At 51.0% G+C, this 25984-nt stretch overlaps 1 protein-coding gene across 1 annotated transcript in view; it reads left to right on the top strand.

Moving 5' to 3' along the window:
- Positions 1 to 25984, top strand: part of Wnt3 (Wnt family member 3) — a 42575-nt gene that overhangs the window by 7007 nt on the left and 9584 nt on the right. Inside the window, exon 2 of the mRNA XM_046420893.2 lies at positions 24763 to 25004. Within this exon, the coding sequence (XP_046276849.1) occupies positions 24763 to 25004 (242 nt within the window). The remainder of the gene's footprint in view (positions 1 to 24762; positions 25005 to 25984) is intronic.

The raw sequence follows: 25984 nt of genomic DNA, 5'->3' as shown, positions 1-25984 counted from the left end.
CTGGCTCAGTCTACATCACCAGTGGGCACTGCTGACAGGCAGGCCCCACTCTGTGGAGTTACTTGCTGTTACCACTGACCCGGGTGGGGACACTCTAGTGGTTCTTCAATCCCATGCTCCTGTGCTACGCTTTGGAACCCAAATGCTTCACTTCTAGTTCCTGAGGCTGGAAAGGTGTGGGGTGGGCAGGAAAGGGGTTGCTGAGGCCCATAGCATCTATTTATCTGTTTGCAGTTGGGTTAGTACAGCTGGGAGGGGTTGGCAGGGGTCAGGATGGGGACACTAGACAGCTCTCCGGTTCCCCCTGAGGCAGACCTGCTCAAAATGGCCTCATTATGTGTGTGGAATAAATTCCAGAAATGTCAGGCACACCCATACGTCTAAGGGAAGGATGGAGACCCAGAAGTGTGCTCAAGACAAGGGCAGGCAGCCTTGAGGGGTGGAGGTTTCCGGGAAGGGAGTCAGGGGACCTGAAACCCAGCTCTGCCACCAGAGCAGATATGATGTCAGGTAACTCCCAGCTTCCCTGGGCCTCAGTATATAGGGGAGCTAGACAAACTGCTGGCCACGAACTTGTACCTCAAAGCTATGTTTTGTTGTCCAGTCATTTAGATTATCTCCTGGTGTGGGGGGGAGGCAGTCATTGAGGGCCCATGTCAGGGCAAGGTGGAGGGTGCGTGGATGAGTGAGTACAAACCACTAAAGCTTCCCTGGGCCTTAGTTTTCTCTTCTGTGAAGTAGACCGTAGCAACACATCCTCCCTGTCTGCAGGGTTGGTAAGAGTGTCAGATGGAATCATCTTCATACTTTGAGAAGGGTCAGTTCTTTCCAGAGAAGTCATCTGTCATTGATACTCCTAAAAACAGGAGTAAGATGGAGCCCCTACCTGGTGAGGGTGCTAAGAATAGACACAGCAGGACCCTTTGAGCTTCTGGGCTTGAGGAGCTGGTTTTTCCAGACGAGGAGCAAGAAATGGGTCAAACTGGGGAGTTCTCTGCTCCTTCTTGTAGGGTTGTAGGGCTAAATGGGGAGCGCCCAGGAGAGGGAGCAGAGGCCTCAGATTGGAGGCCAAGAGGTCTTGGGGCATGACTGGGTGTCCATCGGGGCATGGGGCTTGGTGAACCTCCTGGCCTGATGCAGAACCCACAGGCCTGTCCCCAGCTGAGCCAGATATGGAGTGGGATTTTCAACCAGGGATGAGAGTGAAGGGCTGGTAGCTGAAAGGGCTCTTCTGAGACCCGTGGTCATCGGGAAATCCAAAGGAGAGGATAAGGCCAGCCAACCCAGAGAGGGACCCAGGTCATTGCCTCAAGTTGGGCTGGAGAAATTGGGAGGTCTGAATGCACGTCTGTGTGTGGGGAGGGGGATGGGAGCAACAGGACCCAGTGCCCAGGTCTGAAGGAGGGCCTTTCTGCAAAACCTGCCCCTGGGCGCAGAGTCCCACTTATCTGCCAGAGCCAGCTGGGCCAGCGAGGAAAACCAATCTCACGGGGCCTGTTAGGAATGCAAATAGGGGCTTGTGTCAGTGCAAGTGAACAAGCATCCCGCCTCCCGTCCAGCTCCTCATCACTTATCTTCATCACGGATTTCTGAGGGTGTCACTCCCCTGCTCTAAAATCTCCCATGGCTCCCCACTTCCTGTCTGGCACGGAGGCTCCCTGTGCTTTGGCCTATACCTACCTATGCAGTTGTGCTCTGCATTACCCCTCTGAAGTCTCCCAACATCTCACTTCAGTAGGAAATAACTGTCCTCGTGCTTATTCACTGAACTTCTTCCTCCTCTTGTCTCTGACTTTGAAAGGCTGTTGAACTTGGTCCCCAGGTTGACCAGGGATCCGGCTGCCCTGCTGAGCTCAGGCCCAGTTTGGCTCAGGTCATGTAGCTGCCAGCCCTGAACTATGGAGGGCACCTAATAGAGTCACCCATGTCAAGGGGACCGTTGACCTGGGCAAGTTGCTGTCCCGGAAGCTGAGATATCTCTAAGATCTCAATTCCCCTGGGTTTCTTTCTTCCATTTGCAGATATTTTCTATTGGTGTATTATTATTATTTTACTGGCTCACACTGTGCTTAAATGTCCAAGCCCTCAGTTTGAAGATTCCAGTTGGCAAGACTTGTTTCTCCTCCCAGGAATAGTCTGTTTTTCGACCATGTGCTATGTGCGGTTCCATCAAGCTCTGGAACCTAAGTCCCTCCACTTAGAGACGAGGAGTCACATCCCGTAGCCTGTACATGGTAAAGGAAAGTTCTGAGTCCTTGTCCTTTTGGCCCAGATCCTTTTCCTTCCACCACCATTCAGGTTGAGATGGACTTCTTACTTGGGGTAGGAATTTGCTTATTCATCTAGTACCCTGTTCCCCAAGGGATAGTTTTGAGGCAAGATTCTACTTGACCTTCAACTTCAAGGCTTCTACTTCAGGTTTATGGATACTGTTTATGAACCTCTGGCAGCTATCTTATTTGGGGCTATGCACTAGCCACAGGCAAACTTTCTGCATGTCATACGCTGTCCTCTAAGTGGGATTGTGAACTATGGCAGTAGCAGCCATGTGAGTATTTCATTGCCCTTGGAATGAAGATGGGGTGCCCTTGGTTAAATCACTGCTTCCTGGGCCTCTGTCTTCTTATCTGTGAAACAGGAGGGAGATAGAGCAAGGGACCTCCATGGGTAGCTCCAGCTAGAAGCTTCATTATTCGTCTTGGTTCTTTTGGCTTCTTGGCATCTGGTCTCTATCAAGATGAGATGCACATGCCAAGATGCACCTCGACAGAATCATCTTTCTCTCCCAAGTCCTATTCTCATCTTAGCATCTCTGATAAAGCTGATCTTCTCTTGACTTTTGCAATTTGAAATCTAGCTTGCTTTCTTCCCGAGGAACTCCTAGAAAGGAGATGAAGCATGTTTACATCCTGGCTGTTGGAAAGCCGCAGCCAAGTACACTGTTGGCTTCTCTGTGCCTGGTGTGTACATGGACATGGTGGATACTCCAAAAATATTTGCTGTCTATGAACTGAATGTTTCCTGCCAGTTGTGTCCAGTCTTTTCTGGAAAGAGGCAAGACACATGAGAATTTAAAAACAAAATAATGTTTTTTTTCCCTCTATCAAGGAATTGGCTCTGAAGGGATGGTTGGGGTTGGAGAATTCCAGTCAGTTATTGTCCATCATCTTTCCCCCAAATCACAGAAACCTCGACCTCAGGGGAATCACCATCTTTTCTTTCCTCCATGATCTGCTTCATTCTAACCCTAATCTTCCTCCCAGGGATCTCGTTTCTGGCCATGCTATGGTCTTCCTGTCCCCTGACTTCCACCACACCTGGCTCTTTCTACCTTCCTTTGCCTTGAAAGCTCTTGCTGGCATTTTGCAGGTGAGCCAGGAGTGCCCAGGTAGCATTCATGTCTCTCCAGGGGGACTGCTCTTGCTCCCAGCAGCCGTGGTGACAGTTGCTATCCTGTAAGGCTGAGGAGTGGGGAAGGAGGAGGAGGAGAGCAGAGGAGCTGAGCCCAAGATCACTGCCCCTGGTTACCTGGGCCTCTCTACCAGCCCAGACTCTTCCCATTAGCAAAGCCCTAGGTGGGGCCCGGGTTAGGTCTGGGAGTTCCATCGGCGGTTGGAGCCTCAACAAGGAGCAGAGGAGAGCATCCATAACCAGGGGACCAGGCCAGCTTCTGCCATCCACCCAGGAGAACATCTCACCTCCTCCGTTTCTCTCCTTGGGTAGCTCCCTGAAGACCACCCCACCAGGCCCCTTGACTTCAGCAAAGAGAATGTCTAATCTCAAAATGGGTGGTTCTCTATCTTAACTGAAGCTTCTGCAAGAGAGAGATTCTGGAGTTTTCCAAGGATGGAATCCATGACATCAACACCATCTTTGAAATAACTTTTTTAAAAAAAATATGTATATACTGGGGATTGAACCCAGGGCCTCACATGCACTAGGCAAGTGCTCTCCCACTGGACTACACCTCCAGTCCTTTTCTTGTAATTTTATTTTGAGGCACAGTCTCATTAAGTGGCACAGCCTGGCCTCAAACTTGTAATCCTCCTGCTTCTGCCTTCTGAGTAGCTGGGATTCCAGGCGTGAGCCATCACGCCTGGCTGAAATCAGCATTTTCCCTTCCAATGTACTTATGAGAGCACTGAGCTTGGAGGCTTGTCCAGGGTGGGATCGAGCAGGGGATGAACAAACTGTAGGATCTCCCATGTTACCATTTTCTAACATGCACTCCACAGAGAACCTTCTAGGTGACAAGGTATTTCACCAAGACAGGAGGACAGAATGTTTTTTTAACTTTTTCTCCAAATACACATACATACAGGAAAGCACACAACTCATAAGGGTCCAGGTCAGTGAGTTTGACAGAATTTATTACATTTGTTAACCTGATATGAAACTTAAATATTGGAGACTTAGTGAATAAGTCTTGGTTTAATAGCCCCACCCCAGGTCCTACACATGTTCCCAGGCCAGTCAGATGGGAAAGCAGGTTTGGCCAGCATCCGCCTAGCCCAGAATCCTAAAGGAGTCCTGCTCCCCCCATTGCTGGGGTGTGATCTGACGTCCCTGCCTTGGCAGGTGCCTCTCCTGCCCATCAGCAACTCGGCCAGCTCCCTCTCAGCTTGTGGTCACTCTTACCTTCAGATCCCCTTCTTGTTAAACTTGAATCTTGTCTTATTCATTCTTAGCTGTAAAGGATCTTCCTCTTGTTTGGTCAGTTTTGTCATTTTTAAATGATCTAATCAGAAATGCATTCAGGTAGCAGATATGACCACGTCGTCCCTTGCTCCTCAGGCTGGACTCCAGGCCCTGCACCATCCTGCCCCTGCGTGACTCTCCGTCGAACTCTCCCCAGCCCCCAAGCCTGCCCTCCAATTCACTTTCATTTGCATGGGTAACAGGGTGGGCTCTGGGGACCGCAATCTTGAGTTCTGCTTCTGTTTTTATAGCTGGGTGACCTTAGCCTGTGTGAGGCTCAGTTTTTCTGTCTATAAATTGGGGATCACAAGGGCTACTGTGAGGATTAAAGGATACAACACACATGAGACAGACAGGGTCTGGCGTCTACATCGTGAGTAATCCGCCCATGTGCCATCATTAATCTGGTTGTACGGTTGGTACGACTCTTATTCTAGAGCTCAGCTCCAGGCCTTTGCCCCTTCCCCTCTCTGGAAAGCCTCTCTGGACTCATGTCCATTCTTCAGAGCACAGTTAGGTACCACTTCCTCTCTGCAGCCTTCCTTCAGCACCCAGCCCCAGCTCAGCCTCTCTCAGAAGTCTCTGCTCCAATGACTGGACTTGAGTCACGTGCAGGCAGGACCAAGTTCTCAATCATCTCTGTATCCACACCATGAAGCAGAGCATGTGGCTCATGGCAGATGCTCAAGGACAGGTCCCAGGATGAAAGAACACTGCCGAGAGTCACCTGATGGGCCGAGGCGCTGTCTTTCTGCCTTGGCTGGATTTCCATTGCCTTTTTGAGGACTTGCTCCCCTGCAAGAGGGACTGGCCCTGGGCATGTTTTTTTCTTGTGTCCCTAGTTACCTCCTCAAGGGCATCTCTCTTGACTTCGCAAGGAGAGGGTCAGCCCCTGGGGGCAGGGATTCCGCTTGTGTCTGTGTATTCCTGGGGAGCCTTGCAACGTCAACCCAAGTGTTGCAGGAACAGAGTCACCCAGTCTGTAGGTAGGTTGGCCCATGAGTCAGGCTCCTTCCCAGGAAAGTTCTGGGGCAGGCTCAGCTGGTTCTCACTGCCTGAACAGCATCTTCTCCCTCCACCATCTCCCAGTGGGTCCAGCCCTGAGCGCCCAGCCTGTGTGCTTGGGAGATGGCATAGCCTTTCAGAGAGAGGGGTGCTCTGGGCCCCAGAGACTGGAACTTTGGGTGGTTACTTAAAAATATCTGAGGGAACAATTCTTCCTCTGCAAAATGGGGTTGAAAATTACACTCTCGGGGCAGTTGTGAGGATGACCGGAAGTCACTCACAGGGACTGAGTGGAACATGAGTAGTCAAGGGTAATCTGAAGATCATTCCAGTGTAGCGAGGATTGTGCCAAGTCTCTCCCAGGCCAGGTTTCTGTAGAGCAGGAAGATCTGAATTCCTTCAAAGCCATATGATTGATGTTGGTTTGTCTCAATAATTAACCTATCTGAAGACCAAAGTAGGGGAGGGGTGTGGGGCAGGAGTCTGGTGATTCAGTGGGAGCCACTGGCCTGACCTTGTGTCCTGTTGTCCTGTTTAGCCAAAATCCTCACAGGGGCCTCTGGTTCTTGGGAAGGGAAGGGTAAATCAGATGTGGTGGCTTCAGGGATTTTACTGGGGTTCTGAGGACTGGTCTGTGCAGGTTTAATATGGCTCTAGTTAATGGCTGAGACACTGGCCATTTCAGCCCTGCTGAGCAGAGTGAGTAAGACTGGCAGGGGTTTCTGGGAGGCCCAGGTCACTGTGTGCATCCATCTTTCAGGTGAGAGAGGCCTGCTGACCTTCAAGGAGGAATTTCATGGGAAGGGCCAAGGGCATGCAGGTGGATGGCTGATATGCACCTTCTGCAGACACCAGCTGCTCTCCTCCAAGATGGCTAAAAATATTTTTTTATTATATAATACTTGACACTCACAAGCGAGTAAACACACCATATATAGGATATAAAAACAAGATGAAAACTTGGACCTTCCCAGTCCTGAAGAACCAGAATACCTGTATGTGTCCATGGGCTCCTCCCTATCCCAGCCTCCACCTCCTCCCAGATGTGAGCACATCCTGAATTTTGCACATTTGCTCCTTTGCTTAATAGTCTGGAATAAATGTCCAAAAACTAATAATAGTTTTCCCAGATAAAAGAATGCCTAAGTGTATTTTTTTATTTTGCTTACTTTTAGCATTGAAGAAATGGCGTTTTCCTGTATGTGGTGTTCTGTGATTAGCTTTTCTCTCTCTGCGTTAGAGTTCTAAAGTTTCGCACTGTTATTGCATCTTTCTATAGTTCCTTCGTTTTCTACGAATATATAATAGTCCATTACCAGAATATTCCACCATCTGTCTGGTCCATGTCCTGTTCATGGACATGTGTCTCTCAGGGCACTTGAGGGAGAGCTGCTCCTGCCTAGAGCAGACCCGTGGGTCATGGGGTGTGTAAATGGTGGGTGCCCCTCTTCACAAGTGGATGCCACACTGTTTTCTAAGTAGTGATTCCATCATTCCTCCACCTGACCATGACCTTCCCAGGATTTTTCCAAAATCCAGCTCAGAGCTGCCATCATCCTGGGTCTGTTCCCAGTCTTTCTTCTGCTCTCCTGGCTCTTTTGCATACCTTTTGGGTCAGAGTGTGACCTCACAAAGTGTGTGACTTGCAACATCGGTCTCATGTAATCCTGCTGAGAAAAAAAAAAGATCTGGGGTCAAATAAATTTAGAAATTGCCACCTGCTCCTGGGAGCTTCTTGCTGCTTACTGTGCTCATTGGAATCTTAGTGGCACAGAGGGGATTGTTGGGGTGACTGACCCCTGTTTTCATTTGGTTAACCTATTTTCCAAAAGTAGTGAACCCCAGAGTCTTTTCTTCCCCTTAGGTATGAATTCTCACCCATTTGGAAAATGTGGTCTAGAAGACGCTTCTGTGTCTTTCATATTCTACTCTGTCCTTGGGGTCTTATTTTTCTCAGCAGCCAGGCTGTGATCATTTCAACTTTTTTTTTCTTAATTCCTCCTATGTGAACTAGCTCAGTCCAGAGCCCCCATCCTAGAGGGACTTGAGCTGAATTAACGAACTTAGGCCTGATGCTGTTGGCCAGTCTATCAGTTCTCTAGCTGAACCCCCTCTACCAGGAGGCAGTCAGAAACTGGGGACTGTTCAGGCCCCACTGAGTTTTGCACCCTGGTGACACCTGAGGCTGCCTGATCAGCATCAGACCCTCTGCACAGCATTTCTGCTCAGGAGGTGAGGTCAGTAGGCAAGATTCCCCAACAGGTAAAGATGCTCATGAGCCGAAAGAGCCAGAGAATCTAGGGGAAGGAGGCTGGTAAAGGGAAGGAGTTCCCAGGAATCTGTAGCCTGATTGGTCTTTCAAAAGTCTGACTATGTGAGAACCTGTTAAGGTATTGAAGTCTTTATTTGTATGGTCTCCACAGTGGTGTAGATTCTGCTCACAAAGGAAAGTCTGAATTCCACAGAGATTTGGAAGAACTCTATATCACAGTTGGCGCCTCAGCCCCATAGGATGGCCTTAGTTTTGTGCCTTGAACAATACGTAAGCTGGGCCAGATGACCCTGAGGATGCCTTCCAGTCTGACAATCTCCTGTCTTGGGGACTTCCTTCAGGCCCACAGATGGTCCCCACTTCACTCCCTTGTCAGGGGACTCCTTCCTTCCGTGTCCCTTGTGTTTTGCATTGTGTCAATTCTCCAAAGTGCTTTTTTCTTTTTCTCTGAGGGCATGAAAATCTAGAACACATCTTTTGAAGGCTACCCATTCTCCATCCTGATCTGTGTCCTCCTTCTCTTGGTCTCCCCTGCTCAACCAGCATGGTTGTAAGCTGTCTGGCCCCTTGCTAACCTCCTGCTGCCTAGTAGAGTACACCCTCCTCTAGGTTGAGGTCCATGAAAATGTCTTCGTTATCCCCATCATGCCCAGTTCAGTGCGGAGCACACAGTGGGTGCTAAATAAATGCATTCTGCTGGAATGAACTGGCTATTACCAAAGCATGGGATCTAGACCAAAAAGCAAAAGAGCAATGGTACAAAATATGAGCTCAAACTCTGCCTCCACTTCCTGACTTGAGTTCTCTTCTGAGCCTCAGTTTCCTCATTTATGAAGGGGAAACAGTATTTACCGTCTGGGCTTTTGAGAAGACAAAACAAGGTGCTGTGTGGGGAAAATCTGCAAAATGGAAGGTACCAGAACAGGACGTCAATCCCACTGACCTCTCTTAGGAGCTCAATGTGCACACTGATCAACATCTGCTGGGTTTGGCATCTTGGGAGAGGTCTTAAGAATCCCTGTCCCCTGGAATTCTCTGTGGTCACCTGAATTTACATACCCTAACTCAAACACAAATTCCTCCACCTATAGGAGAGGAGTCTCTTCTTCCTCTGAGGATGCTTTGGGTGTAGGTCTGGCTCTGTCTGAGACACAGAGAAATAAACACAAAGTGGGAAGAACTGTGCCCACATTGGAAAGTAGAAAGATCAATGGGCAGGGGTCCTGGGGTTGGGATTTACAGGGCTGTTAGCCCAGTGGGCAACTTGAGCATCTCAGCCCTCACCAACAGGCCCCAGGCAGATCTCTTACCCACAGAAATCACCTCAGCACCACCATCTCCCAGCTGCATGGCCCCAGACACATTTCCTGTTCTCTCTAACCCATGTCATCTGTCAAATAGGGATAATAACATCACTGGGTTCTTTGGCTAATTAAAGGATATATTCTATGTAGAGGGCTTTACGTGGTACCTGGCACGTAGTCAGGCCTCTATAAATGTTAGTCATTATCAGGAATAATAACAGCCGTCCTGAATGCCCTGGAAAATAGGTTCCCTCACTCCTTATTTACAGCAGAGCTCAATAAATAATTTCTTCATGACCTTATTAACTACTGTGTACCCAAACAAACACACCCCATATTTTCTTATTCACCATTGAGTGTGTACCTGTAAAAGTATTCCCCTGGATTTCTGAGTGTCTCCATAAAGGTGCCCCCATTACCTCATCTCCCTCGGTTTTGTGGGCACCTCCTTCTGCCTGTGGTGACTCTGGCCTTCCCTGAAGCCAGAGAGAGTAATTGGCTAGTCTGTGCTGATATTCTGACCCTCATGTTGAAAGTAAGCCCATTTGTACAAAAATGGGAAATCAAAAACTTTGATTTTAAGTGTGTGTGTGTGTGTGTTTGTGTATGTGTGTGTGAGAGAGAGAGAAAGAGAGAGGTGTTGATTTGTCTTTCCTACCCAAAGTGTGTTTACCCCAGAAGAAAGGCCCCCCTACTTTTGTAATGAATATGAATAAAGATGAGATTGAAAACAGAAACTCTCTGGGGCACCAGCCCTCTGCTGGGATATGCTGGCTGTTTGGGATGACAGTGGGCAGAGGTGAGGGAGTAGGAGGTGAGAGAACCCACTGGGAGGAGGTGAGTGGACAGGAAGGGCTCAGCAAGAACAAGGGACCATTTTATGGTCAGCCAGAGGGAAGGAAAGGTCTTGTGGGGTTGGGGGAGTGGCTATGGGCAAGAGACTGAGAGAGATGTGGAACCTCAGTGGGAGGAAGCCCTGAGACCTTGAACCCTGAGAGCATCTGGTCATCTTGCAGATCTGCTCAGAGTTTCTTAGACTCACAAGCATATAGGTCCCATTGCAAGGCTAAGAAAAGGGGGTTGGAAAAATCAGGGAGAAGGGAAAAGAAGCCCAGAGAACCAGGAGGAAGGGAAGATTAAAGGCCTGAGCAGGGGGTCACCAGACAATGCCTTGGACTGGTGGAGGAAAGGATTTCTTTTGAAATGTATTTCTTATCTTGTCTTTCCAATGGATGGTAGTGTGCATTTTGTAATGCACATAAAATATGAGTACAGAGGCCTGTGTGTGATTTATACCTACGTGTATGTAAATGAGGGGCATGCCCAAACACTTTTTGCTCATGTGCTGCTGATCAAAAACATTTTGCTGCTGTGGCTGTAAAGATGGAGATGGAGAAGCCAGGAGAAAGAGAACTAGAAAACACCAGGGGTTGGAAAAGGAGGGAAGGGCTGACCTGGCTATTTAGAAAGGATGCAGTGGTGCTGGGAGCAGAGGAGGCAGCCAGGAGAGGCCAGGCTGAGGACCCAGGTGTGGGTGGGCAGGGCTCCAGCCTTGTCTGTGACCGCGGGTGCTGCTTCTCAACCTCGCCTGATCCTTAAAATGGAGGGGCTACATATACCACCGGGCGCCTAGACCATTTAAATCCGTTTTCAGGGTGGGCATTACTTTTGAGCTCAGCCAAGACAGTTCCCATGCAGCCTGGGCTGAGAACCGGTGACTGGTCCCTCCGAGGGGGCTGGAATAATGAAGTCTTGCTTGGGTCTGCAGAGGCCGAATACGGGTCCTAAGAGCCTCTGAGTGGCTGCTTTCACAACCCAAGCACCGGTGACAGGGAGTCCCCTTGAGAAGAAAGGACAGAGGGTGTGAATGTAGGGACATTGCAGAGGAAACACTGCAGAGGAACTGGCGACAGGGCCTGGGGACTAATGAATTGGGGGTGAGGGTGGGGCGGGGGTGCGAAGGAAGATGTTGAGGCTCGCTCGGGAACGGGCTGGGAGGGAGGGCAGCCAGCGCTTTGAACTTGCGTGGAGCCTCCCTAAGGAGGGCGGGGGAAGTCCAGGTGCCGAGCAGGGCTGCCTTCACCTGCGTCCCAGCGCCGTGGGGGGACGAGGCGCAAGGAAGACCTCCTGGGAATGTGGTGGAAATACCCACCTTGAAAGGCAGGGAGCGGAACGTTGCCCTGAGCGCCGGGTGTGGCTCGGACCCCCACCGCCGCCGCCGCCAACTCCTGTCGTTCGCACCTGCCGCTGTGGGTGCTGGGGCCTCCCCGGGTCCCAGTGGTGGCCAGCAAGTCGGCCACCGCCGGAGGCCATGGGTTCGAGCCTGTGCGGGTGCCATTAGAAGTCCCTACAAGTTAGAGGTTTTGTGGATGTCCTCCAAAGTTTTATTCTGAAAAGCGTTAATCAAGGCTGGGATGTGGCTCAGTGGTAGAGCCTTTGCCCCACATGCCTGGAGGTCACATGTTCAGAGCCACAGCACTGTAATATTAACGACAACTAGAAAAAAATGGTACAGGAGGTATCAGACATTTCCTGGTGCAGTTTTGCAAACATTTTGGCAGAGATTTTTTTTTTTTTAATATTGCTGTAATCTCTTTCCTCTGAATACTTACATGTATTCAGTTTGTTTTGCCGAACAATTTGAAAGTAAATGATAGTGGTGATCCCCGAATTTCCAAAATGTAAGGATGATCCCTGACCACCTGTGATCACCAGGAAATTATTAACGATTCTTAATAATTCAGCTTTCCAGGATGGGGTTGTGGCTCAGAGGTAGAGCGCTCACCCAGCATGCACCAGGCACTGGGTTCGATCCTCAGAACCACAAAAATGTAAAATAAAGATATCGCGTCCACCTAAAACTAAGAAATAAAATAAATATTAAAGAAGAAATTCAGATTTCCCCAGTTCCAATTATTTGATTGTTATGTCTCAATTTCATTTTACTCCAAAACAGTTCTCCCTGTATCCCTACGCTTTAAAAATGATGCTGGTGGGGGCTGGGGATGTGGCTCAAGCGGTAGCGCGCTCACCTGGCATGCGTGCGGCCTGGGTTCGATCCTCAGCACCACATACAAACAAAGATGTTGTATCTGCCGAAAACTAAGAAATAAATATTAAAAAAAAAAAATGATGCTGGTGGTTTGAAGAGTTCCCGCCTGTAGTCTTTCAGAACGTCCGCCTTTCTGAAATGAGCCAACTGCTTCCCCACAGTGTATTTGATTTGTCCCTCTATTCTGTTACTTGTCCTGATAACTGAAGGTGACCTCTCCAAGTGGGTTGGAGTCAGACTAAACATCTTTGGCTAGTGAGCTTTATAGGGGCGTTGGGTACCTCATATTGCGTCACCTCCTATCCCCTTGTCACTCCTGGGGGAGGTTTTTAATGAGCCAGTTTCCTGGACTCCTCCCCAGATGGTCTGGTCCAGCAGGTCTGGCGTTGGAGCCCAGGTGTCTGGATTTTTCAAAACCACCCTGAGTGGTCTGGCTGCTGAAGCTCACCACCTGCCTCCCTGACCCTGGTCAATGAGAGTCCTTTATCCCTCAGAAGGCATAGTGTAAGGGAATGGGTGGGACAGTAGGGGTAGGTGAGGTCCTAGGGGCTCCAGCCCTGGTGGTCACTGCTATCTGAGTGTGAGGTAGGGCAGGCAGCATCTAGGTCTCCCTAGGGGAGGAGGATGGGCCACCTCAGAGAAGCTCGTAGGCTTCTCTTGAATCTGGGAGCTCCTGTGAGACCAGGAGTGTCCCCATACACAATTCTGGCTCCCAGCATCCAGCGCAGGGCCTGGCCCAGTGTAAAGGAAGATACGCAGAAGTCTGGTGGCCTTCTGGGGAGTCTTGGGGAGCCAAGCAGCAGGGTTCTCTGTGCGCCCTACTGGGCTTCTCAGAAACAAAGGATTTCCAGATGGAAGAGCAGCTGTGTAAAAAGACCCAAAGAACCAGCAGGGACATTGCCTGCCCTCAGCTTGTTAGGGTGGCAGCCCACAGGTCTGGAAGATGAAGACAGGCCAGGGTGATTAGGTGGAGCCAGTTGGTACTGCAAAAGGAGGCAGGGAGGCCCTCACAGGGTCCTGCACCCATTGGTGAACCAGGCACCCAGCTCAGTGTCTACACATGACTGAAGGAATTTCTCCTCTCAAAAGATTCATCCTTAGTGGAGAAAGAGTCAATGGACAATTCAATTGAGCATGTAAGTTTATCCTAGAGGTAGGCATAAAAGCTGGAGATGGGGCTTGGGGCTATAGCTCAGTGGTAAAGTGCTTGCCTCGCCTGTGTGAGGTACTGGGTTTGACCTGGGAACCTGTAGACTTGGGAACCATTAGACTTGGCTTCTTAGAACAAGCAACCTGACTCTGTAAGGCTCTCGTTTCCTCGTCTGTAAAATGGGAGACTAACTCCTGCCATATATAACTCAAGAACTGGAGGGCCAGGAAGTGGTATAAAGTTAAAATGAGCTAAATATGATGCAAATATGGGTTTAGGAAAATTTTAAATTAGACTTCAGTTGGTAGAGTGGGAAGCAAAGGAACAAAGATGTCTAAGGAGAAAAAAAAAAAAGTCTAAGCTGAACTTGACTTCAAAGCCCAGATCAAATGTCAGTTCTCTGAAATCACTTCTCCCAGCTCTTCTCCCCTCAGCACATAACATGCAAGTACTAAATGAAGCCCCAGTCCTCAGATGGCAGGTCTGGGAGGGCTCCAGAAGGATCTGTCCATGTGAAGGAGATAGAGCTCTGGCTGGGAGTCAGACACCTGAGCTGTTCCCGTGCATTACCTCTAACCTGATGAAAACCACCTGGGTCTCAGTTCCCCACAAGAAACTGGACTAGATGGTGCCCAAGGTCCATCCATCTTTGCCATTTCAAAGCTGTGATGGAATAACTGGCATGTGTGGCCTTTACAAAAGCCTTCTGGTTCCTTTCCAGGCCACTTCTATGTCCTACCTAACCTCCTTCAGCTAGCCAGAGGCCAGCAAGAAAACCTGCTCAGGCAGAGACTTCTATTTAACAGGTCTTTTTTTGCCTACTTACTTGTACCCAATGAGACATGTAGTCCTACCAGGGTTTCTGGAATGCTCAGCATCTCTCTTAGAAAGACTGGACTCGATTGGAGGAAACTAGGAGAGAGTCATCAAAACTGGTGGGCAGGAATGTTGTGACCCTGAACATGTCCTTGGTCCTCAGTGCCTCCTCTGTAAAGAGGCCTGACTGCTCACCTGTGGACTGCTTGGCAAAGTGGAGAAACCCACCAGCTCTTGGCCTGCACCCTTGGGAGCTGTGTCCCCAGTACATACTTGAACAGCTGTGGTCTTGGCATCTCCCAGGGAGACCCTCTGCCCGTCCAGGGTATGAGGCGTCTCCTGGCCCTGCCATTTCAATTCTCCAGACAGCCTGGGCTCGCCCTTTTCTCTGCTCCCAGTTGAGTCTGGGTGAATCCTCTGGAAGCTCTCTCTAGCTTGTGGTATAGGGGATCTTCAGGGGGTCCCTGTGGGGGACCAGGCAGAGCCCCTTCCTCCTCCTTTCCCTAGTCTTTCTCCTTCACTACTACTGCTCTGGGCCCATTCCCCATTCTTCCCCCCAGGTCCCACCCTCCTTCCCTCCTCCCCAGAGCCCACCATCCTGCTCTTACCCCCACCCTCCAGTTTGGCCAAAGGGGACAGTCCCTCTCTCCCTCCCTGCTCCACTCTGATTAACTCCACTTTCCTGTGAGATGGGAGGGGGGCTTCATGCTCACAACACCACAAAAAACAGGTTTCAACATTTCACAGGTTTCAACATTTTTCAGACCGCCTTGTCTCATCTTATCAGTTCAGGAGCTGCAGGCCAGGCCGGGAGCTGTTATGGAGATGTGGAGAGCAGAAGCCCAAGCATTCCAGCCTGGCTGCCGCCCCCCACTCCACCCTCCCTTCCTTTTGCTTCCCAAAGAAAGGCCTACAGGACTCCCCGGGATAGAGGCAGGGCTGCGACCAGACCAGCGCCTCCTGCTGTGGGCGGGGGTTGGGGGGTTTCTGCCCATGCCCTTCTCTTCCTGCCAGGGGTTGAGACTCTTCTGGAACTGAGGGGTCCATGGCTTCCTCTAATGGCCCCATTGGCCCTGAAAAGGACTCTCTACAAGTTGAGGGACACAGGGAGTTAGCAAAGTCACTCATAGGACGTAGAAGTGTCCCTGGGCCAGCAGGGCCAGTGAGGTCCATGGGAAAGCCCAGGGAGGGCGGGAGGGCAAGCTGTCCCCTAACAGGCTCCCGTGGCCTGTCCTCACAGGCTGCTCCCCTACAGGAAGGAGTGGCTTTTTGTTTTGATTTTCTTCATGCTTGTGACTGCTGGTCTGGAATATTCTTCTTTCCCTCCATTTTTCCCTGAAGCCCCTGCCTTCCTGTTCCTGTCATGTTTATGGTGATCTTGGTGACACAGTGCAGGGTGAAACACCCGGGAATGGCTGGACAAAGCCCAAAGGCCCAGAGTTCAACCAAGTCAACCTAAGAGTCAGACCACAGCCTGGTCCCCAGGCCAGAGGGCACTGGGGCAGCTCATGGTCGGGGAGAAGTCAGGGCTGTAGTCAGAGAGGTGTCCCCACAGGAGGACTGGCTGAGGACTAACAGTTTAGGACATGCCCGAGCTCTCGCCCAGTGAGGATATAAAGTGGCAGAGGGACACAGCAGAGGAAGGGAAGGGCAGGGTGACTGCACACTGACTGTGTGTCCCCTGGGAACCTGTCAGGAATACCAGGAAACCAGGGCTGGGTTACACTAACTGCGCCTCCTGTGGAGTTTCAAGGGCGCTCTCTCCACCTCTTAGCCCAAGGTTCTGGTCCATGGTGTGAGGTTCAGGCCCCTGAGGCTGGGCCAGCCTGCCAGGGCCTCCCTGCCTTGGCATGTGGTATCTGCTGCCCCACCGACTTCCAGTTGGCACAGCGTCCCCGGGGACCCAAAGGGAGATCAGGCCTAGTATCATTCGGCTCTAGCTCCTGGCCAAAAATCCCCCAGTCTGAATGTCCAGCCTCTGACTTCCTCTTGGCTGTAGCTCTGCACCTCCCCACTGTCTGGACACAGGTGCCTGCAGGTGTCTCTGCAGGTGACTCTGCAAACTTCCTTTCATCTTTGTTCTCAAACTGCTTTGTGGGCTGGGCTATAACTCAGTTGGTAGAGCTCTTGCCTTGCATGCTCAAGGCCCTGGGTTCAATCCCCAGCTCCAAAATAACCAAAAAACAAACAAACAACAACAACAAAAAACAAAACTGCTTTGCTTCTTATGTTCCCAGCCTTGGTTGACACCCCCGTCCTCCTGGCTCAATGCCTTCATTACACTTTCTTTTCCCTCTTGTGTCCCTGATCCTAATTGATGGCTTTCTCTCTGTTCCCAAAGCCACTGTTCTGAGAACCTAGTCCGCCCAGCTGCACAATTGGCTTACCCCAGACCAGTGACATCTGGGCCCCTGTGTGCTTGCAATGTGCTGCCAGGACCAGGACTCCCAGCTTTGCCAGCCTTTGGTCTCCAGTGCCAACCCTTTGTCCTTTTTCACAGGTGACTATCAGATCAATAGTCCAAAGTCCATCTCGGGAAGCTTCAAGGGCTGCCAGAAGGCCTGGTGTACCCCGCCCTGTGTAGCCATTTGTTCCCCCTCCTCTGCTTCTCTGTATGGCTGGAGCCGGTAGCTGGGGCAGTGGGGTGGGGGGCGGAGACCAACTGCTGCTCCCTTTTCTGCTTCCTGGCCTGAGGTTGTTCCCCTGTTGGGGGTGCCAGCTCTACAGCTGCTCCTGATCATGGCAATAGGGGCCCCCTCCAGGAGATGGTGCCCTCTTATTGTGGCGGTTACTCAGCTTGTAAGTGACAAGAGCCTTGAGATTCTTTCTCACTCACTGATGGCACCCACAGTGCCTGGACCTACTAGGTGCTCCCCCAAAGTCGGTTGGTCTGTTCCTGACAGATGCCTCCAGATCTGGGCCTCCTGGGGCATGGCTTCACTCATCCCCATGTTCCTGGTACCTGGAGCTCTGCCAGATTCAGGGTCATCACTCAATAAGTGCCAGTCAAGTGAACAGACGGTGAGTGAATGTGTTCATCAAGAAAGACTAACCTGCTCTGTAAGGCCAGGCCCTTCCATTTATGGCACATGTCTGTGTCCTTGCTGGGCCCCAGTCTGATGGCTAGGACTCAATCAAGCTGGGACCCCAGCAGGAGACCTGGGGCCCTGTGGCTCATCAGGCCTTCATGTTGCTCCTGCCTTAGCTCAGCTCTCTTTCCTTCTTCCCTCCTGCCTCCTGCCAGAGACAGGGACAACCCGAGGGCCCCTCCGTGACTGTGGAATGAATAAACCAACAACGCACATAAGAGAGGTCCTGAGCTACCTCTACTTCTCTGATGACACCCTCTGTGGGCCACCAGACCAGAGAACCACATGAGCCCCTTTGGCTCAGAAGCGACTCCCTCCCTTAAGATTGTTTTCAGATCCCTCCATCCTACTGAGACATCAGGAAGGGTGTAGACCTGTGCTTGACACACACAGGGCCCACCTGTGCTCCAGACAGGACCAGTGGAAGGCAGCCTGGGAGACTTGAGTGAGTTCCCTCTTCTCACTTTCTCACGAGTGAGTTGCCCAAGTACCAGGCCCGGGGCCTCTGGTGTCAGGGGCAGCTAGCCATGCTGCATTTCAGCTCCTTGGACGTCCAGAAGCTGGAGGCTGCAGGGTCCACCAGGCCCATCACCCTCCCTGCTCCACTGACATGGGTCTACCTGAATTTGTTGAGCTCGTCCATCTCTAAATGGCCTCTTGACCAAAGTGGAAAGGTAGTGTGGCCTTAGTTCCAAGGCTAACCCTTGGCTCTTTAGTTCCTGCTGATTCCTCAAGACTTTTCTTCCGTTTTTGGAAGTATCCATCTTGTCCCAGGTCAGGATGGAGTCCCTTTGGACCCAGGAGCAGGTTGGGCCTCTTCTCAGGATTGCCTAGGATCCAGTGGGTGGAGCACAGCACACTGGGTGGGCCACCGTGAGCCTAGGGAAACAGCATGGTTACTGCAGGAGAGACAAGTGACCGCAAAGGAGTGGTTTCCAGTTCCCTCCCCTTTAGCACCTAAGAAGTGATTTTAAGAGATACTAGGTCTTTGGATCAGAATCTATGGTGCCCTCTCTTTGGCGCTGGCAGAGATGTTAGGTCTCCCTATGGGAAAAGGAGAGGGCATGGTGCCCATGATTCCATGAAAAGCATCATGGGTGGCTGCTTGGCCATGGAGCTCACCCCAAGACTGGGGAAAGGAGAAGGGGAGCCCTGGAACCTTTCTGGGCTGCAGCCCTGGGGTCCACTTTCTAAACCCCTATCCATACGGGGACCACAGGTGGTACCTCCGTCTACTCTGTGCCAATCCTAGAGAAGCTTCTGAGAAGCATTTATCATCCCTTATGTTAGGGGCCTGGTGGGTCATAGAAGGGTGTCATCTGCCCCAAGGGAAGGAGAATGTTGTAGGAAGAAGAGCCCGGATATCAATTGAGAATCCTGACTTCTATTGTTGCTCTCTGCATAGCCAGGAAAATGACATGCCCTCTCTGGGCCTCAGGTTTTCCAGAGGAAACTAGAAAGGGATTAGACTAGCTCCTTGGCTTTCAAATTGTATCCTGCAGAGGGGCCCTAGGTTGGGGCCAAGAGGGAAATTGAGGGATCCAGGTAGACACCCCTCCTCTTTTTTTTTCCTTTTTAACTGTTTTTTGGGTATACACATCAGTGACATCAAGTACTTCCCCAGGTTATGTAACCATCACTCTATTTCCAGAATTTTGTCATCCTCCCAAACTGAAACTCTATTCTCCCTGCCTTCCCCCAGTCCCTGGGACCCTCTAATCTCCTCCTGTCTTATGAATTTGCCTGTTCTAAACATTTCATACAAATGGAGTCATGCAATCTTTGTCCTTTTGTGACTGGCTTACTTCACTCAACATTTTCAAGGTTCATCTGTGCTGTAACGTATTTTGGAACGTCATTCCTTTTTATGACTGAATACAATTCTGTCACCTGTATATATGGCAGTTCCATTCATCTGTTGATGGACACGGGTTATCTTCACCTTTTGGCTACAGTGAATAGCTTGAGTACTAGTGTGCAAGTATTTGTCAGGGCCTCCATCTTCAGGTCTTTGAAAAAAAATATGTAGCTATAGATATAGATATAGATATGGAATTGCTGGACTCTATGTTTGTGTGGGTATGTGGGATTGGGGATTGATCCCAGGGGCATTCTATCACTGAGCTATATCCCCAGCACCCCCCCCCCCTTTTTTAAGTTTTTTGTTTTATTGAGACAGGGTCTTGCTAAGTTGCCTAGGCTGGCCTCAAATTTGTGATCCTCCTGCCTCAGCCTCCTGTTACTGGGATTAACGAATGCACAGCACCACACCTGGTGCTATGATGATTTCTTCTTCTTCCTCTTTTTCCATGCAGGGCTGGGAGTTGAATCTGGGTCTTGGCTCTCTCCCACTGAGCCACTCCCCCAGCCCTATGATAATTCTGTTCAACTTTTTGAGAAAAGGGCTCCTCTTCGTATCTGTTTTCCATACAGGGGCGAGGAGGGTGGTTGGGTATGAGCCCATTTGGAAACAAATGGCCAACAAACAAGAGAGAACCTGAACTAGATGACCCCCGGGGTCCCTCCAATCTCTAAAATTCTATACTGGAAGGTTCTAAGGTAAAACAAGCAAATAAAAAGTATTTTTTAAAAAACCGCCAACTTTGGGTGCAGGGGAGGCTGCCCAGGTGGGCAAAGGACTCCAGACCTTAACGGGTCATGGAGCGGAGTGTGGTGACAGCAGCACAGTGCATGGCCCATGCAACGCATGGCCAGCATGCCCTCACTGCTCGAGGAGGCAGAATCTGTGTCAGCAACGCCAGCATCAGGCCAGGCAGCGTGGACACCATAGGGTTCTGCTCAGTGTCTCACTCGATGTTGTAAGTGCAAGTCAATCCCACGCCTGCGCCCACCTGACTTGTTTGGTTAAACGTTTTGTCTCTGCCTTGTGCTCACTGGGCAGACCTACCCTCCACCCTCTGGTCACAGAAGGTGTCCTCCATGTAGTGACAAAGAACTGGGGTGACAGGAGTCTGATAAGGCCAGGGGACATATTTTAAGTCTGGCCTATTTGACGGGGGCCATTTCACCGTGGAGGTCAGCATCGAGGTCTCCAGCAGCAGCCGATGGCTTGCTGGCACCTGCTGCCCATCTGCCTGGCTGCCTGTGTCCATCCTGGGTCCAGCTGGGCGGTGGGTGGTTGGGGTGGAGGATGAGCTGCCCCAAGGGAAAGGCCACAGGGCCCTTGGGCAGGGCAGGGCAGGGGCTGGGTATAAATAGCTCGTGGCCCAGCTGGGAAGGCCTGGCAGGGCCCTCTGCCTCCCCCTCACCAGCTGCTAGTGCCAGGCAGGTCCTCAGCTCCCCTTGGGAGCCTGGCCATCATCTTAGATCCTAGCTTGGGACTTCCTTAACGGCACTGGGGAGTCTCGTCCTGTGTGTAGGTGGCACCTCCGGATGCCTGGAGCCTGGGGAGTGGGGGGCACGTTCCTCTCCTTCTGGAGTATCAGCAAGTGGGTATCACGTGCACAGCCCCGTGGAAGGCCAAGTGTGCTGGTGTGTGTGTGTGTGTGTGTGGCTTGGCCGAGGAGACACACCCCTCCCTATCCTTAGGGCAGTTCCACTAGCCCAGGCAGATGAAATTGGAAAGAAATCAGTGGAGCACTTTGTGATAAGGTTTGAACATGGAACAGAAAACCTACAGAACAAGGACAGGTTACTTCTGGCTGGGAGCCTGGCAGAGTCTTTAGAATGGAGGTGACCCAGGAATCTGGTTTTGAAGAATGGGGAAGATGTTTGCCCAAAGGGCGCAAAGGTTGAGGTGGTGAAGCCCTGGAGGTGGGAAGCAGCAGGTGAATCTGATCATAGCCCCTCACGCATGGGTAGGAAGCTTTGAGGGAAAAGAGTCTCATTGTGTTTCCTCTCCCAGGGGCACATGTGCTTCAGTAATGGCAACCAGAGGTGGCCGAGGTAGAATGTCACACACAGCAGTGTGTGGGCAGGAGCTCAGGTCAGGGGTGGCGCGTGATCCTGCAGAAATCAGTCCCATGGGCCACAGCTAAATCTTCATCCCCAGAGGCCCTTGCTAATTACCGGCAGGATGTCCAGATCCGAGTTAGAACTTTTGAGTGGAGCATCCTGGAAATGTCCTCATGCCCTTGCCCTTGGGTTACCTTTAACACCCAGCCAGATCATGAAGGTCTTTGTCCAGCCAGCCCTGTCAGGACGGCGCTGCTGGGGCTGGGCCTTTGCTTTGATCCAGGGCGTCCTTCCCAGGGTAGATGGGAAGGGGATTTGGAAATTCTGATGTCAGAGATTCATTGATGGGAAGAATGTGGTTGGTGACAAGGCAGGGACACACGGTAACTGACCACCATTTCTGGAGGGCTTCCTATGTGCCAGGCACTGGATTATACCATTCACTCTTCCCCCATTAGGTCTATTTTGTAGATGAAGAAACTGAGGCATGGAGAGGGAATCGCTTGAGATGAGCAGGCTGGAAGTGGCAGGCTGGATGTGACTTGTGGCAGACTGTTTCTGGGCGCACAGTTGGTTGGAGCTGGGCAGTAGGAAGGAAGCAGGGTTTGGAGGGAAGAAGGAAAACAACTCGGGATGGTGAGTTATGGAACCGTGCTGTGCCAAGCCCACTACCCCGAGCCCTCATTCGGTTTTCTTTTCTAGTGATGGCCAGTTGCCCCTGCAGGGCAGGCTGGACACTGGACACGCTGGTCAGGAGCACCAGGATGGATTTGATCTGAAGCACTGGAGGGAGGCTCAGTTCTGGTGCTTTACAGTCCTGCAGACCCAGGCAGATTACTTAGCTCCCTGGCTTCCGTTTCCTCATCTATGAAATGGGATGATGGTGATGATGCTGACATTCCCACCTCACCAACTTGTGAGGATTAAATAAGGCAACAAACACAAGCACCCAAAACTGTCTGGCCCAAAGTGGGCACCCGACAAACAACAGATATTTGATTGCTCTGGTTATTAATATAAATGGGGCGGGGGAGGATGATCTGCAGCACCCTGTCAAGCGCTGCATGGGCCACATGCCCATCAGGGACCTGGGCTCCCCTACTCAGGTGTGGGCTCAGGGCTGAGGCCCATGGTGCAGACAGGTAGGCCCAAGGCCATCCTCAGCCCTCAGGACCCAAGAGGCAGGGTGGTAAGCGGTTTGCCCTCAGGACTTTGGAATCAGGCAGCTGGGTTCCAATGGGTGACTCTTTCCCCCCCCCCCGACATTTTTTATTGGTGCTTTAGTAGTATGTAAAGGTGGACTTTGATGTTCTTATGTGCACACAGTGTAATATAATTTGGTCAATATCATTCCCCAAGATTTCCCCTTTCCCTCCTCTCCTCCCTCCCCCTGGTCCCTTTCCTCAATTCTACTGATCTCTCTTCAATTTTTTTTTAGTTGTATATGGAAACAATACCTTTATTTATTTATTTATTTGTTTGTTTGTTTGTTTATTTATTTATGTGGTGCTGAGGATTGAACCTAGTGCCCCACGCATGCACGCATGCACGCATGCGAGGCAACTGAGCCACAACCCCAGCCTTCCCTTCCCTTTTAATAAGATCCCCCCACCTGTCTTTTCTTTCCTCCTCTTTAGCTTTCACATATGAGAAAAAAAAAAATCTGACCCTTGACTTTCTGAGTTTGGCTTATTTCACTTTACATAATGTTCTCAGGTTCCATGACTCTCTAGTTGTTCTGTGGTCTGGGCTAAGCCGTCGGTGAAAACAGGGCTGCTTGTAATGACCCTACTCTGTCTTAGGTTGTTATAAGGATTAAATGAGGTTTACCCAAGGAAAGGGCTCAGCCTGGCACAGAGGAAGTCGGTAATTAGCCATTATCAATGACAAGCCACAACTTCTGGCTCCTCCTTCCTTCTCTTTGAAAGGGCTCAGTGGTTGAGATCACATCAGTGCCACCATCTGAACTCCCAGACTTCATTCCCTGGTTTCCTCCTCCAAGTTAAATCAGTGGAATAATTGAGGGCCCGCTTCTCCCAGAGGCAGCCCAGGGCGGATAGGCGCACACCTCTGGGGTCCTGGAGAGCCCCTTCCCTTAGAATCTCTGTCAACTGACTGAAACCAGGAGCTAGCCCAAGGTTAAGGGAAGGATTGGGGAAGGTGGCAAACAGCATAATCTGAGCTGCCACAGACTTGGCACCAAAATGCCTTGGGGGAGCTCGTTCCTCTGCGAAGCCCCGTTTCTGCACCTGGGAGAGGAAATGCTCCTCTCACTCAAGAACTGACCGCGTCTGTTGCATCCCGACTGCCAGGCACATAGCAAGAGTCCATAGATGGCAGATGTTGGGTTCTTCCTGGTGCCACGCCCAGAAAGCTTTTGTGTGCTTTATCCTGACCCACCCCTGGGGTCTTCTCCTGGACCCCCTTTCTCAAGGCTTGGTAGGTGATGCACTCAAAAGAAGAGATGACCCCTGGCTGCTCCTTCTTCCTACTCACTCTGCCCCCATCACAAATGACTGATCACAATTGACCTTGAAACACACTGAGACCTACTGATCATTTTCTTTGCTTCTCCCTCAAAATGTTGTTTCTACTGTTCCTGTGCTGAGGGAGGGAATGGTGGAGATTCCCACAGTTCCTTGGCTTTCTAATATATTCTATTTGCCTATCCACCCCTTCCCTACAAGACTCTGAAATTCGAGAGATTGACAGGATACTGATTGAAAAATGAGGGGCAAAGACTGAGGTGGCTTGATTCATGTCATATAGTATGGGGGGAGAGCTGAGGTCTAAATAGCCCAGGTGAGAGGAGAGGTGGCACACTAACTTCCAGGGAACTGGAAAGATGGTCATGTATTCCCTGGGGAGTCACAGGCAGGAGTAAGACTGAGCATGCAGCCTCTAGGGAAGAGGCTGACTTGAGCACTGCAGCGGGGTGTGTGTGTGTGTGTGTGTATGTGTGTGTATATATGTATACTGACTCCCTGCTGGGACTGATGCTTCTTTGATTTTTCAGAGATAAATTGGGGTCAAATGAGCCTCTGTGGTTTCCTCTCTTTAGTTTTGGCTTCTTTTCCAGGAATCTCTGGAAGTTTCCATGTGGCCCTCAAATTCTGAATTCCCAGAAGAGCGCAGAGTCAGACCCCTTCAACACCTGTCAGGGAAAATGGGTCCAGATCTGGGTCCCAAATTCCATCTTTCCACTCCAGGGTCCTTTTTGTGGCTATGATATGTCTATGCTAGGAGCTGACATTGCTTGGATCAGAGCTCTGCCCTTTGAGGGGCAGTTTTGCTCCCAGGAAGCCAAAGGTGGCACACGCAGATGCCAGGTTTCTTAGGGCCTTAAGTTGAGGCCCACAGGCCCTCCATTCCTCCACCTACCCCAGAGGGTCATGAAGTGAAGCCCATGCTGGGCCATGTGCTTTGTGTCTACTGTGCTACCTCCCTCTGTCTGCCCACAGGTCGCTGGCCCTGGGCCAGCAGTACACATCTCTGGGCTCACAGCCTCTGCTCTGCGGCTCCATCCCAGGCCTGGTCCCCAAGCAACTGCGTTTCTGCCGCAATTACATCGAGATCATGCCCAGTGTGGCCGAAGGTGTGAAGCTGGGCATCCAGGAGTGCCAGCATCAGTTCCGGGGCCGCCGCTGGAACTGCACCACCATAGATGACAGCCTGGCCATCTTCGGGCCCGTCCTGGACAAAGGTACTGTCTCCAGGCCAGGTGGGAGGTGGGTGAGGCTCCGGGGAGGGGTGTGGAAAGCATCAGGACCCTCCTACCTCAGGGTGCTTCAGGTTTGAGTGCAGTGGAAGGCAATAAAACTGGTGATGATCAGTGGCCTCCATGGAAAGTGGGAGTGGGTTGGGTCCTCCTCTGGGCTGTCTCCAAGTCCCGCCACAACTTTCTCTAGTGTTGCTGGGGGCTGGGCAGCCCTCGGATGCTGCAGGATCCAGGAGATTTGAGGGCAGGCACTAGGAAACCCTGCAGCCTTCCTTCCTGTCTTGCACAGCAGGTACTCCAGGCTTTGATGTGGACATTTGGGACATTTCCTTAAGGCTGTGCTAAGTGCTATGCAAATGCCCCTTTGGGGAGGGGGTGGGGCTTTGCCACCCCACAGGGAAGTCCTCAGGAGCTGAGGAAGCTGCCTGGTGCTGAGAACATTTTATTGCCCCCAGGTATCCCCTAAGAGTTTCTGTTAGTCCCATGCCCTGCAAACTAGATGCGCCCACAAACCACGATGGGCACACTGGCTTTTAGGTAACTTTCCAGCAGTCTTGTAACCTGGGGTTCTAATTGGCTGTGCTTCAGGTGGTTAAGAGTAAGGTGATTTGAGATTGAACTTGGGGGTCCCAATTCAATGGAGGGAGGGCTGCATGGGACAACTACTCCCAATAAGGGGCCTTTGGGTCTCTCAGGCTCTGGGCAAAAGATGGGCAATTCTTGGAGGAATTGCAGAGTCCAGGAAATTAATAACTAGCTGAGCCTTGCCCTTCAACTGGAGTTTTTCCACCCAAACTGTTCCTCTCCTTTTAGAAGAAGGCATTGAAAGCTGCATTTACACCAGAAAGAAAAGGTATCCCAGTGCCAGTCCTCAGGGTGCCCAGTGGCTGGATGGGGGTGGGGAGACTGACTACTCCCATTTTTTGAGTGTAATACCCCTTTACCTGTGCCTCAGGTGCACAGGG

The sequence above is a fragment of the Marmota monax genome, unplaced genomic scaffold (assembly GCF_021218885.2).
Source record: "Marmota monax isolate L192 unplaced genomic scaffold, Marmota_monax_Labrador192_F-V1.1 WCK01_AAM20220418_F8-fsc00322, whole genome shotgun sequence".
Lineage (NCBI taxonomy): Eukaryota > Metazoa > Chordata > Mammalia > Rodentia > Sciuridae > Marmota > Marmota monax.
This window is presented reverse-complemented; position numbering and strand designations above follow the sequence as displayed.